This window comes from Capra hircus, chromosome 9, assembly GCF_001704415.2.
Source record: "Capra hircus breed San Clemente chromosome 9, ASM170441v1, whole genome shotgun sequence".
In the NCBI taxonomy this organism is placed as follows: domain Eukaryota; kingdom Metazoa; phylum Chordata; class Mammalia; order Artiodactyla; family Bovidae; genus Capra; species Capra hircus.
The window spans coordinates 60,949,884-60,968,134 of record NC_030816.1 but is presented as its reverse complement, the minus strand read 5'-3'; the positions used below and the strand labels follow the sequence as shown (position 1 = coordinate 60,968,134).

General features: G+C 37.9%; 1 protein-coding gene across 1 annotated transcript in view; it reads right to left on the bottom strand.

The window, feature by feature from the left end:
* The window catches only part of PDE7B (phosphodiesterase 7B), a 360,318-nt gene extending 347,360 nt beyond the window's left edge, over positions 1-12,958 (bottom strand). Inside the window, exon 1 of the mRNA XM_005684794.3 lies at positions 12,567-12,958. Coding sequence (XP_005684851.1) covers positions 12,567-12,587 — 21 coding nt within the window. The 5' untranslated portion in view covers positions 12,588-12,958. The remainder of the gene's footprint in view (positions 1-12,566) is intronic.

The window sequence follows — 18,251 nt, the reverse complement described above, 5'->3', positions numbered from 1 at the left end:
AGCTGAGCTGGTAAATAAACTGCCTACAATGCAGGAGACCACAATTCAATTCCTGGGTCAGGAAGATCCTCTGGAGAAGGAAACAGCTACCCACTCCAGTATTCTGGCCTGGAGAATTCCATGAACTGTATAGTCCATGGGGTTGCAAAGAGTTGGACACAACTGAGCAACTTTCACTTTCATGTGATTAACAATTTCCTAATTGACTTATTATCAGCTTGCTTATTTAACTTATATGCAGAGTACATCATGCAAAATGCCAGGCTGGATGAAGCACAGCTGGAATCAAGTTTGCAGGGAGAAATATCAATAACCTCAGATATGCAGATGACACCACCCTTATGGCAGAGAGTGAAGAGGTACTAAAGAGCCTCTTGATGCAAGTGAAAGAGACGTGAAAAAGCTGGCTTAAAGCACAACATTCAAAAAAATTAAGCTCATGGCATCTGGTCCCATCACTTCACGGCAAATAGATGGGGAAAAAATGGAAACAGTGATAGACTTTATCTTCTTGGGCTCTGAAATCACTGCAGATGGTGACTGCAGCCATGAAATTAAAAGATGCTCGATCCTTGGAAGAAAAGCTATGAACAACCTAGACAGCATATTAGAAAGCAGAGACATTATTTGCTGATAAAGGTCTGTCTAGTCAAAGCTATGGTTTTTCCAATAGTCATGTATGGATGTGAGAGTTGGACCGTAAAGAAAGCTGATTGCCGAAGAATTGATGCTTTTGAACTGTGGTGCTGGAGAAGACTCTTGAGAGTCCCTTGGAATGCAAGGGGATCAAACCAGTCAATCCTAAAGGAAATCAGCCCTGAATATTCATTGGAAAGACTGATGCTGAAGCTGAAGCTCCAATACTTTGGCCACCTGATGCAAAGAACTGACTCACTGCTAAAGACTCTGATGCTGGGGAAGATTAAAAGAAGGAGGAGAATGGGATGACAGAGGATGAGAAGGTTGGATGGCATCACCGACTCAATGGACATGAGTTTGAGCAAGCTCCAAGAGTTGGTGATGGAGAGGGAAGCCTGGTGTGCTGCAGTCCATGGAGTCGCAAAGAGTTGGACACAACTGAGCAGCTGAACTGAACTGACCTGTATAGGTTTCCCTGGTGGCTCGGTGGTAAAAAACCACCTGCAATGCAGAAGACTCTGGTGTAATCCTTGGGTCGGGAGGATCCCCTGGAGAAGGAAATGACAATCACTCCAGTCTTCTTGCCTGGAAAATCTCATGGACAGAGGAACCTGGAAGTCCATGGGTTGGCAATAGTCCAACACGACTTAGAGACAACCACCACCAATTGACTTGCACAGAGTGCAGTACCTAACAGCCAGAGTCCAAATTCATTTCAAATGTATGTGAAACGTGTAAAAGTTGACTATATGTTGGATCATACATATAAGCTACACCAAATCTCAGTGATCTAAATCATGAATTATCAATTATGAATCATGACCACAGCAGATTATACTAGGAAACAGTCACAAAAAGATAACTATAAGATCCCAACATGTTTGAAAATTAATAAATGCACATCTAAATGAGTGTCCAAAAAGAAGTTAGAAATTGTTTTGTGCTATCTGATCATGGACATACTAAATTTGGGGATGCAAATTGGAGAAAAATTTATTGGTTTAAATGTAAATATTGAAAGAGAAGAAATGAAATGCTAAGAGCCAAGGGGAAAAAAATACCCCTGAGAAAATAGAAAAATACTTAGGAAAATAAAACTAAAGAAAGAAGAAAAAGGAAATAATAAAGGACTAAAACAAATAAACAGACAAAAAATACACATAAATAAAGAGAATTTTAAAAGTCAAAAGTTTTTACTTGAAATATCTAATAAAATTGATCTTGGCAAAACCATTGGAGAAAAACAAGAAAAACTGAAATGGCATTGGGAGAATGGCATTGAAACATGTATACTATCATGTAAGAAACAAATCGCCAGTCTAGGTTCGATACAGGATACAGGATGCTTGGGGCTGGTGCACTGGGATGACCCAGAGAGATGATATGGGGAGGGTGGTGGGAGGGGGGTTCAGGGTTGGGAACTCATGTACACCTGTGGTGGATTCATGTCAATGTATGGCAAAACCAATACAGTATTGTAAAGTAAAATTTTAAAAAATTAAATTAAAAAAAAAAAACCATTGGAGAAAAACAAGAAAAACTGAAGTTGCATAATAAACTAAGAGTAAGAATAAAAAGTTAGCCTAAAAAGCAGAGAATTATGAACAATTTATGCTAATTACTAAATTTTGATAAAATTACTAAATTCTGACCTAGAAATACACAACTTACCAAAACTGAAAATAAAAGTAGAGAATCTGAATAACCCATAAAAATTGGTAAAATTAAAATTGTAACTAAAATCTTGGGCACAAAATATTCCAGGACTAGATGGACAATGTCTAACAAATATTTAAGGAATAAATGGCATGAATCTATATGAATTTATATAAATCTCCCTCCTTCAAATTTTAAAAAGGCACTATTTTCTAACTATTTTTATGAGGTCAATGGAAACTGGTTGATCCCAGAAAGGATAACTTAGACTTATTTTTCTTAATGAACATAGCTGCAAAATCCTAAAAGTTATTAGCAATCCAGAAACAAGGTAAAAATGGATTAAAAAATATCAGAACACATTATGACGAAATTGGAATACTCCAGGATTTCAAGTTGGATTTGACATTGTAAAATTAATCACCACTTCAAAAGAATAATAGAGAAAATCATATGGTAGATATCAGAAAAAAAAATTGATAAATCAAATATTTATTCATGGTAACTTACAAACTAGAAATAAAAGGAAACTTCCAAAGTATAGAGAATATCATACTTTATCCTTCTAATATTGAAAACAATATACTACCCACTGTTATCTCTTCAACAATTTACTGAAAATCTTAGCCATTACAATAAGAAAAAAATGTCAATATTTAAGAAGAATATATACATGCCTACCAATATTCTTGGATAGTATGACTGACTACATAGAAAATCAAAAGAACTGACAGATAAATTACTAGAATTTTCAAGTGAGTTCAGCAAGGCTGCTGACAACAAATTGATATATCAACATTTAATTGGTTTTCCATAATGACTAAATAACAACAAACAACTATATATTGGTAACAAAAATTAAAAATGAAAATTGAAGAGATTTAGAATAATATAAAAATACTAGCTGCTTAGTAATATATCTAGCAAGGAATATGCAAAATGAACACAAAGCGAGCTATTATTAAGAAAAATTACCAAAGACCTAAATAAAGGGAAGAATATACTACCTTCATGAGTTGAAAGACTCAAGGAAAGATGTCAAATCTTCCCAAATCCATCAATATCCCAAAAGTGTTATTTTTCTTTTTGTCAGGGAAGAATCTTAAGTTAATTTAAAAATTTATATGGAAATGTAGAGAACCAAGAAGAGAAATAGGAGATTTTACCAACAGGAGAAAAATATTTGTACAATAAATAGTAATCAAAGGTATCAAAATACATTTTAAAAATTCCTATAAACTAATATAAAAATGACTTATTTAGACAATTCACAAAGAAGATATTTACATGGCTAATATACATGTGCAAACATGTTAAAATTCATCAATAGCCAGGAAAACGCAAATTAAAACCACCATATACTAATCACTACATACCTCCCCTAAATGATAATTTATAAGGTTAGTGAGGAACCTTATAAATTAGCTTTTTATCAACCATACATTGTTGGTGGGAGTGTAAATTGTTTTAATCATTTTGAGCAGTTCTGAATTTTCTACTGAAGTAAAACATAAACATTCTCTGTGGCCCAGCAGCTAATTCCTAGGCATATGGTCAGCAGAAATACATGTACTGGTGTATCAAAAGACAGGCATAAGAATGCTCAGACCAGTACTATTCATAATATTAAAAACTAGAGATAGTTGAAACATTTTTCCATAGTAAAATGGATGAATCAATTGTTGCATAGTATCAGATAATTAGATACTATGCAATAATGAAATAAAATACAGCTGTACACAACAGTCTGCTAAATCTCACTGTATAATGAGTGAAAAGAGTGGAGGAGGCTTGACAGGATTTTTGAAGTGACAATTATGTAATAATGTTCTCTTTCTTGGCTTGGGTAGTGTCGTGGTTACACAGTGTTTCACTTGTAACTAATGAACCATTCTGTACATTTATCTTTTGAGTATTTCTCTGCATATGTGCTATAGTTTAAAAATAAAATTAAAACTCTATTTCTCTTAAGTGTTTAAAGCACCCCACAATACTATGTCCAAAATAGTTATAACTCTCCATGAAATAATTTTTATAAATGTAAGCAAACAATACCACTTGATACACATGTGATGCTCACTACCTTTCATACATTACTTTAAGCACTTTACAAATAAAGTGCATTTGATCTTCTCAACAACCATATGAGGCAGATATTATAAACACCTTCATCTTATAAATACGTAGAGTGTGCTCAGAGAGACTAACTGGCTCAGGATCACAGGGCTAATCAGTAAGCCACAGTGAACTGTGCCAGATTCCGCACTGTTTACCATTACACGACACTGCCTTCCAGAACAAAACTTCTGAAGTTGAAAGTGTCAGATTTAGTCACTGTGAATGAATTTGAAATGAAATAATGTTTCCTCGATACACTGGAAACTCCTAACAATATTTCAAGTAGATTGATTTAACATTTTGACATAGATATTTTTCTATTTTGTAAAAAAAATTTTAACACTCTTTTTCTATGCTTAGAATGATCAAAGATGGATTTTAACATAAAATCCAGCTTTTGAAACACTGAAAACCAAAAAAAAAAAAAAACCTGTCATTTAAAAAGCTGGGGTTCAATTTCAACTCTATTAGTTTTAACTTCTGTGAACCTCGATTACCTTGTCATTAAAATGGGCATAATGAATCCTTTCCTAATAGGAAGATTCTGAGAAAGAACTGATTTGACATTTGTGCTCTGAACTAGACGACTAATATGAAAGCCAATCCAACCGTGTGTGGAGAGAGTGTGTTAGAAATTTTACAACATAAATGTACCTCATTTTAAACTCACATTTAAGAGGGTTAAAAGCCAAAAGTGCTAAATAACTTAAGGCCAGCATTTGGAACTTGAATGTAGAAATTTAGGTTACAAGGTTAGTTTTTCTTGAAAAAAGTTTGATCCTTATTGTTTTCTTCCTGTTTTCCGTTCTCTCTCCACATAATATATGAAAACTAAATTAAAAAAATAATATATTACTACCATTTAATTCAATAAATATATTTGACCTATATTTTAAAAGACTTATATTAAAGGAGACATATTCTAAATAGGCTATGTTCTCCAATTCACTGTTTCTGACATGAATACCATTTTAAAAGTTTTTATGTACATTTGTTTTCAAGTTTAAGGGTTTGCCCTCTGTCTCTCTCATGCACTCACACAGATACTTAGCAGCAACAGATTAATGAAAAAGAAGATAGTAATTCTCAGCTACTCTATTATTAGCCATTGGATTATTTTTAAATGATCAACAGTTTTTCTTAAAAAAATTAAGAGAAATGTATAGAGAAAAATCTAGAATGTCATTCAAGCCTCCTATCATACAAATTTCTGTTTTGTGTCATCCATTTTAACTTAAAGATTGTTCTTTATTCCAAGCACAGTAAAAAAAGGTCTAGAAAAACATAAAATAAAAATTACTAAATAATTTAAATGACCAATACATTTTCCAAATCAAACTAAAACCAAATTGAAATTATTTTTATTTCATTGAAAAACAAGAACACTAGTCTGAAGGACATGGAAATATACTGTATTTTTATCACAGGGAAAACAACTTTTTCCCTAAATTTAATGATCTTTTCTAAATCAAGGCATTCTTTAGACTTCTGTATTACTGCAGCATCTCCTTTTACAAGAATGCATCTACACTTTTGTAAATGACTGAGTTCTTTCATCTGGCTGGACACAGCTGGCAAGTGGCATAATGGGAAAGGGAAATGAAAGTTTTTTTTTTTCCTCCTGAAAAACCAAGAAATGTATAAATCATATTGAAACTGAAGCATTTGTTGCTTGTATTACTGCGCAAAATATACATCTTAATACACACAGTGTTTTCTACTGTTTTATGAATAAATGATATTATAGCATATTTTAATTTAAAAAGTCTATGATGGGTGGTTTCCTTAAACACTATTTGAGTAAATATAGTGTTACTATAGTGTTAAATATGCACATATTTAACTTGAAAAATTAAACCAAACTAGTTCTAAAACAGAAAGTTTAAAGTGCTCAAACCAATAAAATATATTGAGTAAAATATGTACATTTAGTTTATGGAGAAAAGTCTCAAATAGTTGTCAGGCAGCAGGCCAGCAAGTTTTCTTATGAAAACTCTGAAACACATATGAAAGCTGGAAGGAACTCTGAGCTCAACTAAGACTCTCGTTTTGTACATGAGGACACTGGTGCCCTGAGAAATGATTGGTACACAGTTACTCAAGCAGGAAAGCTGGGCTATCTCTCTCCTCACTTCAGGGACAAGCTGGTCTCCTCAGCTGTGCCAAAGGCAAGGGAGGGCAACGCAATAGGATTGAAGGAATAATCTAACAAAGCAATTAAAAAATGGAACTTTTTTTTTATTTTCTAATTTTTGTCTCACCTTTAACTTAAATATCAGGCAAAAATAAATAGATACCCATAATTTTTCCATTGCATACATAATAAACTTTTGGTGAGAAAAGTTGAACAATTCTACAGTATTTACATCCCAGAGGCTTCCATTGTTGTTTTTATTTGAATTTGTAGACATTTTCAATCAGTGTGTGTGAATATGTATATGTAGCTATACAAATGCTAACGTAGCTTTTTCCCACTTGTCACATCTTGAAAATCATTCCAGATTGTTCATGTAGATCTCACTTATTCTTTTAAATAGCGATATGATATTTTAGACCATGGATTTAAAATAATGAACTCAACAACTCACCTATTATTAGTTTAGGTAGTTTCTGAGTTTTTATATTACAAAGAAGGCAAAAATAAACATTATTTGATATGTTCTTAGACTAAGATTTACTAAAGAGTCAAAGAATATGTAAAATATTGGACATTAAGTATCTTTATTTAAGATATCAAATTTTGACAGTTTAGGGAAGATCCCTTGAAGAAGGGAATGGCAACCCACCCCAGTACTCCTGCCTGGAAAATTCTATAGGCAGAGGAGCCTGGTGGGCTAGAGTCCATAGGGCCGCGAAGAGTTGGACATGACTGAAGTGACACAGCACACAAGCACAGGTGTATACTAACTTCCTATGTCTATATCTGAACCCATGGAAATACCTCCTCACCCCAAACTAACCCTGGACTCCATCTGCCATCTCAAAGGGAAAGAAGAATATTCTCCTTTAGTATATTTAAATCATGTATAAGCTTCTGTTTTGAACAAAATCTTTTTGTGTGTGTTTGAAGCAGCAAGTAGGTAATGATGATTTTCATCATGTAGAAAGGATGTCTGTTATATTTATTTCTATGTTAATTATGAATCTAAAACACAAAAGCTAATAAGAAGAAAAGAATCCGAGCAGGAATTTTAATGAAAAATTTTATGCAAATTCACCAGCTACTAGAAAGGAAAAACTAAAACAAACACACTTCAAGTTTTATGAGAGGAAACGCCATCAAAGTCTCATCACCAATCTTAATTTTTCCATCTTCTCCTTATAAATGCAAGAAAGAAAAGAAAAGGAGACAGGAAGGAAGGAAGGAAGGAAGGAATTATGGACGGACAGGAAAGGATGGAAGGATATGAATAAAACAAGCTTTATTTACTAATATATTGACTAAGGCTGTTATTTTCATGCTTCTTTACTGTACGTAAATAAATGTACAAAGCATCCAAGAAAGGATTTTAATTTTGAAATACTGGGGTATTTGTTTACACACTAGTATATTAAGTGCCGTCTATAGGGTCGCACAGAGTCGGATACGACTGAAGCGACTTAGCAGCAGCAGCAGTATATTAAGAATTATATATTCCTTAATAGACTTATGTGTGTTTTGTGTCATGTTATTTCTAGGTTTATCTGAAGCTACCAACCTTGCTCCCTATTCTCCACACTTGAGATGTTAACTGTAAATCAACAACCAAGGAGATGCCAGCAAGAATGCTCTGACCCAAGGAGGATCCTACCAGTAGATACTCAATGGACAATCAATTCGCCAAAAGCATTCTTCTTCTGAGGATTTCTCCAACTTAGTTATTAACACATGTTCAGTCATTCTCTAAAGAAACCAGAATTGGAGCAGAGGAGATATTAAAGTGAAATATTACATAAAGCCTAAAACAATGATTGGCACTTAGGAAAAAGACACTTGCCACATTAAAGTCTCCAGATACAATGAACTCTAAGCATGTCCCTTTACTGTCTGAAGGGGTGGTACAGCCATGGGCATGGGCATGTCAGCCTCAGAGGAGAGAAATGGGGGGAGGACACATGGTCTTCCCTGGGGAGCCATAGTCCACCTATAGAGAAACTGCCCAAAGCCCAGGGACTTGTTTCTGTTTTCCCTTGACAACGAGGGTATTTTGGAGGTGAAATTATATAAATTTGGATAATTGAATACAGGTAAACTTTTAAGGGAAGTAGAAGAAATAAAGGATGGGAGAGGTGGAAGAATAAAAAGAGTCTAATGCTAACGAGTCACTATTAAGCTATCACGGTGAAGCACAGAATCTGGAAAGGAAAAAGGCATCCTACAAGTATTCCAAGATCTTCATCTTAAAGCAGAGGAAATTGAGGCCTCCAAAGCTGAAGAAATTTGCCTTAACTCACACAGTTCTTCTGGGCCACTTTAGCATATTGGTTTCATGACACAAAGGACATTCCTGCCATATGACACTGCATCAGTGGTCAAGCCCATCACAGTTTAGGAAACATTCTTGCTTGTACCAACTGGCTACTGGCATCTGGGGTTGCTGTCAAGGTTCTTGAAGGACTCTTGCTTTTTGGAACTCTTATGGTTCCAAGTTCAAGTGATGATGGAGAAACTACCAATGCACTAATTTAATTCACCATCTCAAACCTGTACAATAGCTTAATCAACCAACGGAAAAACTTTGGCTCCCTTAAACATTATATTTTTTACGGGTATCACTACAAATATATTATCCACATCTTGACATGCAGAAAGCATAGAGTAATTTTTAAAATAAAAGTCTGACACTCACATTTTTATATACAAATAGAATTTTTAAAATTCCCCAATAAGAATGCTATAAAAAGTTTGATCAAAAAAAGACTGTAAGAAATAATCCAATACAACCAGTTTCATTTATAGGTGATGAAACTGGGATCAAGAGTAAGCAAGTGCTTCCCAACTAGTTAGAGCCTGAATAAGGGTACCCACTGGTCCTGTCTCTATCTGCTGCTCTTTCTAGTGTCCTCCATACAATCTCTTTCTGGGTACAAATTAAATCATCTAGATAGATACCTAAGCGATTTTGGGGAAAGTATAACTTCCTTGATTATATACTAGAATGTTGACACATTTCATTGCACTCTTCATTCAAATCTCTAATATGCCTGGAATATAGTAGATATTGTCACTTTGGGTTATACATGGGCTTCCCTGATAGCTCAGTTGGTAAAGAATCTGCCTGAAGGAGACCCTGGTTTGATTCCTGGGTCAGGAAGATCTACTGGAGAAGGGATAGGCTACCCACTCCACTATTCTTGGACTTCCCTTGTGGCTCAGCTGGTAAAGAATCTGCCTGTAATGCAGGAGACCTGGGTTCGATCTCTGGGTTGAGAAAATCCCTTGGAGAAGGGAAAGGCTACCCACTCCAGTATTCTGGCCTGAAGAAGTCCATTCTACATCCCTTTTCCCCCATTTCTCCCCCAAACTTCTGTATCATCACTTTAAAGATTGCTAATATACCAAGTGACTCATTGCTTATATACCAGGTGGCACAATAGTAAAGAATCTGCCTGCCAATGCAGGAGACGCAAAAGACACAGGTTTGATCTCTGGGTTGGGAAAATCCCCTAGAGTAGCAAATGGCAACCCATTCCAATATTCTTGTCTGGAAACTGGCATGGACAGAAGAACCTGGAGATGCAAATAGTCGGACACGACACACACACAATACACCAAGCGTGCATCAGTAAGTTACCTACCTCCTTCAACAAATTACCTGCTACCAGTCAATGTGAGTTAGACCACTTAGAACACCTAATAGGTTTTACATTTAGATGTTCTGAAGTCTGTTCTGATTCTCACTTTTGATACTTCTCTTTAATATAATGAAGACCTTTTGGTCTTGCTTGGGATTAGTTTCCTGCTTAATGTATTCCTTTTAATACCATGTTCTGTGAGTCAACATGCAGCTTCCTCTATGATTGAAGCCTGGTTAAGAAATTCAACTTTGGAAGATTAATTCCTAGTCAGAGGCATTTCCCAGGCAGTACAATCTCACTTTGAGGGAACTTACTTTTTGCATCTGTTTGGGGGTAACAGGTTCCTTTGACTGAAAAGAACATCAGTCAGTGTTCAAAATGCCCTCCTAACTAGATTATACGTCAGGTTGGACTTTAACATCAAAAACTTTTTTCAAAAACGGTTGAAAATACCATATTTGAAATTTACTTAAATTATAATATATGAAGGGTAGTAAATTCTCAGCAAACATTTTAAGTAGGTATTAACTGAGAACTGACAATGGGGAACTTTGTGCTGAACATCATGTAAGGCATTACAAAATGTACTGGGGCAATTATTTTTTCTAAGTTGATGTCTGCTCCTGACACATCTTGGAGTTTTCCATCCTTGCCCTAAGTAACTTGATTCAAAAGAGTTTCTCCCAGTTAATCGGCTGACATATATATAGTCACCACTGATTTTGTCTCATGTTCAACAGAGTACACTCTGAAACCAGACATCTTACAGCGTCAGGTGAAAAACCTTATAAAGAGGATACAGACTTTGGAGTTGCAACTTGTTAACTTTGGGCTTCTACTTCATACACAAAGCGACTTCATTATATTAGAGAAAATGTCAATCAAAACGTAACAACTGACACTCGTCTTTGTTTCACCAGCCAGTAATAAAAGATAAAGCAGAGGAAATGGAGGAGCGGCAGTTAGGCATTTGCAACACACAAAGTCCTTGTTTTCCCTCTAGGCACTGCAGAAAAGCAATTGTCCATTCACAGCACATCCTCTGCATTTCAGGGCTAATATTTTTGCAGTTCTTAACTTGGTACATTACACTCTTAGTTAGTTAATTTCACAATTTTTTGAAATGCATGATGTGTTTCACACCTTGCTTAATCTTACTGTTAACATGACCCAGTTTAAAAAATTTCTCTTAATGTTGAAAATAGAGACCTTTGAAAAAAATCAAGAAATTTTGGAAACAGAGTAATGGTTTCAAACAATCCTGTCTTACTTGTTATTGCATAACTTTGAGAAGGGTAATAAGGAAATCCATATTAACCATATATTATTTGAATTGCTCTTTCAATAACTGACTCTAGATAGGAATGATTTTTAGCAGAGGTTCTCCTCAACCTACAATAATATTGTGCCATTGAAAACAACATTACCCTGGGTTTAATTGCCCTGCTTGCTGCAACATTTAGTGGTTTATGTATATAAATATATATGCCTGCTTTCAGGGGCAAAGAGGTTTAGTCTAACATTTTAATAGTTTCTCTAGCCAAACACATGAAGAACAGAACCTATAGATGGTTAATTAGTTCCCAGGATTAATCACTCAAGTCCATAATTAAATATCTCACTCTGCTTTCAACTATTGTAGGAGAAGACAATTAGCAAATTTCCAGTGCTAATAAAGAAGTTTTATTCTCCTTTATAAATAACAAGATCTAAGTCATTTGATCATATAACTCAGTGCCTGGATCTCCTCTGTTGACTTCCAAATCCAGAACATGTTTAAAAATGCAACAAATTGATAAATTGCATTTTCCTCAAGAGTTCGTATTTCGGACACATCTTCCATAGGTTTTTTTTTTTTAACCTTCGGACTCATTATTAGCTTCTTTCTCCCTTCCTACTGATTTCTTCATCTTCTATCAACCAACATAACAAACTCAAGAGAAAAATGGAATTTCTTTTTCCCTGTTCCACAACCCTCACCAATCTCTTTACCAGTATTTTCCTGTCCTGTCCCACCAAAAAGAAAAACTGACTCAACTCTAAAATTTACATTGGAGAAGAAATATTGCATTCATTAAAAAAAAAAAAAAAGCCAAAGAAAAAAAACAACCCTCTCAGGAGGGGCTCAAAGAGCAGTGAAAAGGCCAGAGTGTCTCATTAGGCTGCTTGGAATGAAACAGTTAATTCAGGGTAAGTGATAATGTTTAGTCAGTTCGCCTAGAAAAAGGAAGGAAATTCAAAAGCTGGTTGCTGTAGTAACAATCACAGACCAAAAAATATATACATACAGCTTCATTTAAAATAAAACTCCTGCCATCTCTCTCCTGGGATTCTCTCAAGAAAAATGAGTTGCCGCTGAAATCTGTCGTACCTACCTCAACCATTAAACAAGACATTTAACCATAGTGGCAGTTCTGTGACCTCTGAATGCCGTGAAATCTCTGAGCGCTGCCGCTTGTTCATGAAGACTTGTGCTGCGGAATCCAGCAACTTCATCCAGGATTACAAATATAATTAAGTAAGAAAAAATAAGAAAAAAAAAAAAGAAAGAAAGAAAAACAAAAGCACACAGAGAGATCGGGAAGGAAGAAAGGAAGGTAGAAAGAGATTCTCTGTGGGTGAGGACACCACGTTTCTCCCAGAGCTGAGGCTGCTGCAGCGCCCAGACCCACCGACTGGCTGGGGGAGCAGGCAGCCGGCCTGCTGGGCTGGGAGGTGCTGTCAGTCGCCACAGGCAAGGAAAAGCAGAGACCAATCGGCTTCAACTCTGGCAGCTTACTGGAGTGGAGCCTTTTCTGTTTATGTTTCCTCATTTCAAGAGTGACGTCAAAGGGTTTAGTTTTTCCTCGGCATGTGCTATTAATTTTAAAGTGCTGTGCTATGGGAAGAATGCGTGTGTGTGCCTGTGGTGAGCCTGGGCACCCCACTCTCAGGAGAACCCAAGGCACATTTTCTATTTTCAGGAATAAATTTTAACAATTTAAAATACCTTGTGGCGAGGTGTATCTGAAAACAAAACAAGACGAGAAACACTGAGCTTGATGAGAGAGGCAAAGATTTCTATTTTCCCCCGGTGCGTGTGTATGTACCTTTGCCCACTGGCCAGCTGTTGCTTGTTTTTGAACTCATCCGTTTTTACCCTTCCCTCAAAGAGTTGTTAATCTTGATCGCCGTGGAGGCAGACTTGCGCCAATGTGCTGGTGAACGATATTCTGTGTAGTGAAGAACAGAAATTATGTGTATGCTGCTGGTCCCTGCTTTTCTCTCTTTCCTCCAGCTTCTGCGGTGAAGCGTCAAGATTATTCACGCCAGGGAGATCCCTCCTGCAACTCCCCACAGGGACTCATTCAAGAAGCAGGGAACGGGGATGCCACCCAAGCATGCCGGGGGCTTCAGCACGTTCTCGCCCAAACTGTGTGAAGGTACAGTTATTTAGGGAGACTTCCTCTACCAGGGCCCCCAGCTCATCCCTGTATTTCTCTTCCCACTCTGGAAAATCTCGGTGGTGGCCATCTGTTGTTCCTGCCTCCCCCATATCCTCTCCCTTCTCCGCCCCCCTCCCCGCCCCATTCTTCTAACAGAACCTCTTTTTTCCCCCCTACTTTGGAGACTTTCCTTCCTCTAACTAGAGACTGCGTAGCCTTTCCCTTAAGACCCTCCCCTCCAAAAGAACTATAAGGGGCACGTGACCCAGAGTGACCAATCTGATTTCTCCATTGCCTTAGAAACAGACAATATTTTAGGGGTAAGTGCAACTTTCAAGAAAGGTGAGTCCTTTTTCAAATATGAATACAGATTCCTTGAGAAAGAAGGTATTGGTAGCTGTCTAAGATTCTACATACTAGAGTTAAGTGAGACTGTAGTTGTTGGGGTTCACTTTGAAGTTGAAGATACAGAAGTGGGAACAAAACAGGTGGTATCTGCTTTCATGTAGTTTAGGTTTTGGAGAAGAGAGAAGATAGGCAATAAAAATAGGTTAATATATAATGCCAGCTGATAATAAGGGCTTTGAAGTAAAGGAAAATAAGGGCACAGAGGGCCATCTGTGTGTGTGCGCATATGCACAAGTGTGTGTTGTTTAAGAAACGATGATTAGGGATGCACGCTTTTAAAGCAAATGGGAGCAAAGGCCTGAATGAAGTAAAAAGCGGTCACCTGTGGCTCTGCTGCCAGGCAGAGGAATAGTGTGAAGGCCTGAGGCAGGTGAATACTTGGCATGTTGAAGAAACAGAAAGGGAAATAGAGTGGCTGGAAGACAACGAATAACCGGAGGAGATGGGTTCAGGGAGATATGTCTGGGGCAAGATCTGGAAGCATCTCACAGGCCCTGTAGAGGATTAGAATTTATCCCCAGGTGGAAAACCTAACAGACTGTTTTGAACTAAAGAAAGCCTATGATTTCTTTTATCTTCTGTGTGGAAAATAGGCTCTAGGGGAGCCAGAGTAGAGGCAGGGAGACCAATCATGATGGCATTGCAATAACAGCTTGAAGTTGGGTGTAACCAGTAGACAGAATGAGAGGGCCAAATTCTGGAGGAGTGTGTGTGTGTATGTGTGTGTGGACTTGGCAGGATTTCAAGATATGGGGTATGAGAGAGGAACCAAGGATACTTCCCAGGATCCTGGCTTGAACAAACAGAGTTGCCACACACTGACTTGGGGAAGACCAAGAGAAGAACCTGGTTTTGAGATAAACTGAAGAGTGGTTCCGGACCTTCATTCAATAGCAACAAATTGTGACCGATGATTGCCTACTCTGTACCAGGCACTGTTCTAAGTGTTGGAGATGCAGCGGTGAAAAGCACAAACAGATTAACCCAGAAGCCCTCACCCTCATAAAATTTAGATTCTTCTGAGGGGAGACAGTTTATAATAGGATACTTAATAGCGATAATACTATGGAGGAAAAAATATGACCAGGAAGCATTATTGGTCAGATGGAGGCTAGCAATTTTAAACTGAATATCTAGGGAGGGTCTCATTACAAAGGTGAAACTTGAACAAGATGAGGAAAGAAGAGGCACAGAGCAAGTGCAAAGACTCTGAGGTAAAGGCATGGTGACCAGCAGGAGATGGCAGTGGGCCTACTGGATGCAGATCAGGTAGGGCATTCTTGATCATTGGAAAGACTTTGGCTTTTATCTGAAAGAAGTAGGGTTCTAAGCAGACTAGCCTTTAACAGGCTCACTGTGGTAGTTGTATGGAGGTCAGACTGGATGAAAGGGAACTGATAGAGGGTATTGAATATTGAAATAAAACAAGCCAGACATCACAGTGGTGTCAATGGACGGCTTTCATGGCTACAAGTGGTTGGCTTCTGATTATATTTTGGTTTGGGAAATAATAGGATTTTCAAATGGATTGGACACTAGAGATAAAGGAGCTAGATTAGTGAGAGGAGCCACTAACATTTCGAATATGTTGGGTTCCATTAAATGGAAGAATTGCGCTGGTATTGACCAAGAGTGGGAACAGCCTTTGGAGGGAAGATAAAGAGTTTGACAGTGAATGTGTTACCTTTGCCTGTAGGATGTCTACATGGAGATATGGAAAGGGTAGTTGAATATATAAGCTTAGAGTTCAGGGGACAGTTTTAGTCTATAGATATAACTTTGGAAGTCACTGTATATTCATGGTGTTTGAAGCCATGAAGCTGGATATAATTACCAGGGAAATGAGTACAGATGAAAAAGCCTCAGGTACCCCGACATTAAGTAGTCAGAAAATGAGGAAGACCCATCAAGGCAGACTCAGAAAGAGCTCCCAAGAGGTAAGAAGCTAAGACTGGGGTATCCTGGAAGCCAAATGAAATTTTCAATGGTGAGCTTTGTAAAACCAAATTTAGATGAAGGTTGAAAATTGACCCTTGAATTCAAAATGTGTAATTGTTTGTGCCCTTGACAAAATCAGGTTTAGTACGGTAGAAAGGGTGAAAGATCAAGAGAGAATGGAAGGACAATTGGGGGTAGACAGCAGTTCTTTCAAGGTGGTTCCCTCCAAAGAGAACAGAGAAATGGGGACAGTAATTGGAAAGAAAGTGAAATCAAGGAAGCATTTTTAACGTAGGAGAAATATCAGCATTTTTATGCTGTTAAAAAAGATCCAGTTGAAAGAAATAATTAATATTGCAAGGACAGAGGGAGAAATTATTGGAGCACAAATGGAGTATGTGATAAGCAGAATAACCTGCCAAAGATGTCCACACTCTAGTCCCTGGAATCAGTTGAATATATTCTATTACATGGTGAAAGGGACTTTGAAGATCCAATGAAGGTTATGGATTTTAAGAGAGAGATTGTCCTGGATTATCTGGGTGTGCTCAATCTAATCACATGGATCCTTAAAAGCAGAGAACTTTCTCTGACTGGAAAGAGAGTAGAGATGAAGCAGAATAAGAAGTTAGAGAAATTCCAAATGTCACAAGTATTCAACACACCACAACTGGCTCTGAGATGTAGGACCTATGTGCAGGGACCAGAGAGAGGCCTCTAGAAGCTAAGGGCTACCCCCAGCTGACAGCCAGCAAGGAAAGTCACCTTAGTCCTTCAGCTGCAAGGAATTGGATTCTTCTGATCACCTGAATGAACTTGGAAATGGATTTTCCTGCAGAGCCTTGAGAAAGGAACACAGACCGGCTGACCCCTTGTTTCTAGTCTTGTGAGACTCTAAGCAGAGTACCTAGCAAGGTCCACCTCCAGATCCATGAAAGTCTGGGTTAATTCATTATAGCGGTGATGGAACACTAATTAAGGGTGATTGGCTTTAGAAAGTAGCATGGACGATTCATCCATAGAAACAGGAGGGAAGGCAGAGTGAATAATAGAAGTAGGGCTAGGTGGGTTGTGGTCATGTTGCACAACTGTGAATGAAAGTTCTTTGTGACTTCTAATTTCTTAGTGCAATAGGAATAAGGAGTATTGACTAAGAGAGGTAGGTTTGAAATGAGACTATGTGAACTAGTCTTCTGGAGAATAAAGAGCATTGTTCATTCGTCGAGAGCACTGAGGGCATATTTGGGTTTAGTTGTCATGACTTCAAATAATACCACACAGCATGTTACCTTTACAATATCTATGAGATGTCCAGAACCAAAGGCGAATTGGTATTGAATGTCATGGGTGTGCACAAAATCACTTAGGGAATGAGAATAGACTCAAGGTCTAAACGCTGGGAGCTCCCAATGTTTAAATATTGGGAAATTGAAAATGATCCAGCAAGAGAGACCAAAAAGGAGTATCCACAGAGGTAGATGCATAAGAAGGATGTAGTGGTCTCTCAGAAGTCAAGTTTCAACAGTCAGTGTTATGGACAGAATTGTGTCTCCCCTGCACTCACTCCCCCCCAAACATATTTATGCCCTAATCTCTGATGTGACCGTATTTGGAGTTAGGGTCCATAAGGAGGTTGCTGCTAGTGCTAAGTCTCTTCAGTCATGTCTGACTCTGTGTGACCCCATAGACAGCAGCCCACCAGGCTCCCCCATCCCTGGGATTTTCCAGGCAAGAATACTGGAGTGGTTTCATTTCCTTCTCCAATGCATGAAAGTGAAAAGTGAAAGTGAAGTCGCTTAGTTGTGTCTGACTCTTAGCGACCCCATGGACTGCAGCCCACCAGGCCCCTGCATCCATGGGAGTCTCCAGGCAAGAGTACTGGAGTGGGTTGCCATTTCCTTCTCCAGTGCATGAAAGTGAAAAGTGAAAGTGAAGTCGTTCAGTTGTGTCTGACTCCTAGTGACTCCATGCACTGCAGCCTACCAGGCTCCTCCGTCCATGGGATTTGCCAGGTAAGAGTACTGGAGTGGGGTGCCATTGCCTTCCCCCCATAACGAGGTTCAGTTCAGTTCAGTTCAGTCACTCAGTCGTGTCCAACTCTTTGTGACCCCATGAATCACAGCACACCAGGCCTCCCTGTCCATCACCAACTCCTGGAGTTCACTCAGACTCATGTCCATCGAGTCAGTGATGCCATCCAGCCATCTCATCCTCTGTCATCCCCTTCTCCTCCTGCCCCCAATCCCTCCCAGCATCAAAGTCTTTTCCAATGAGTCAACTCTTCACATG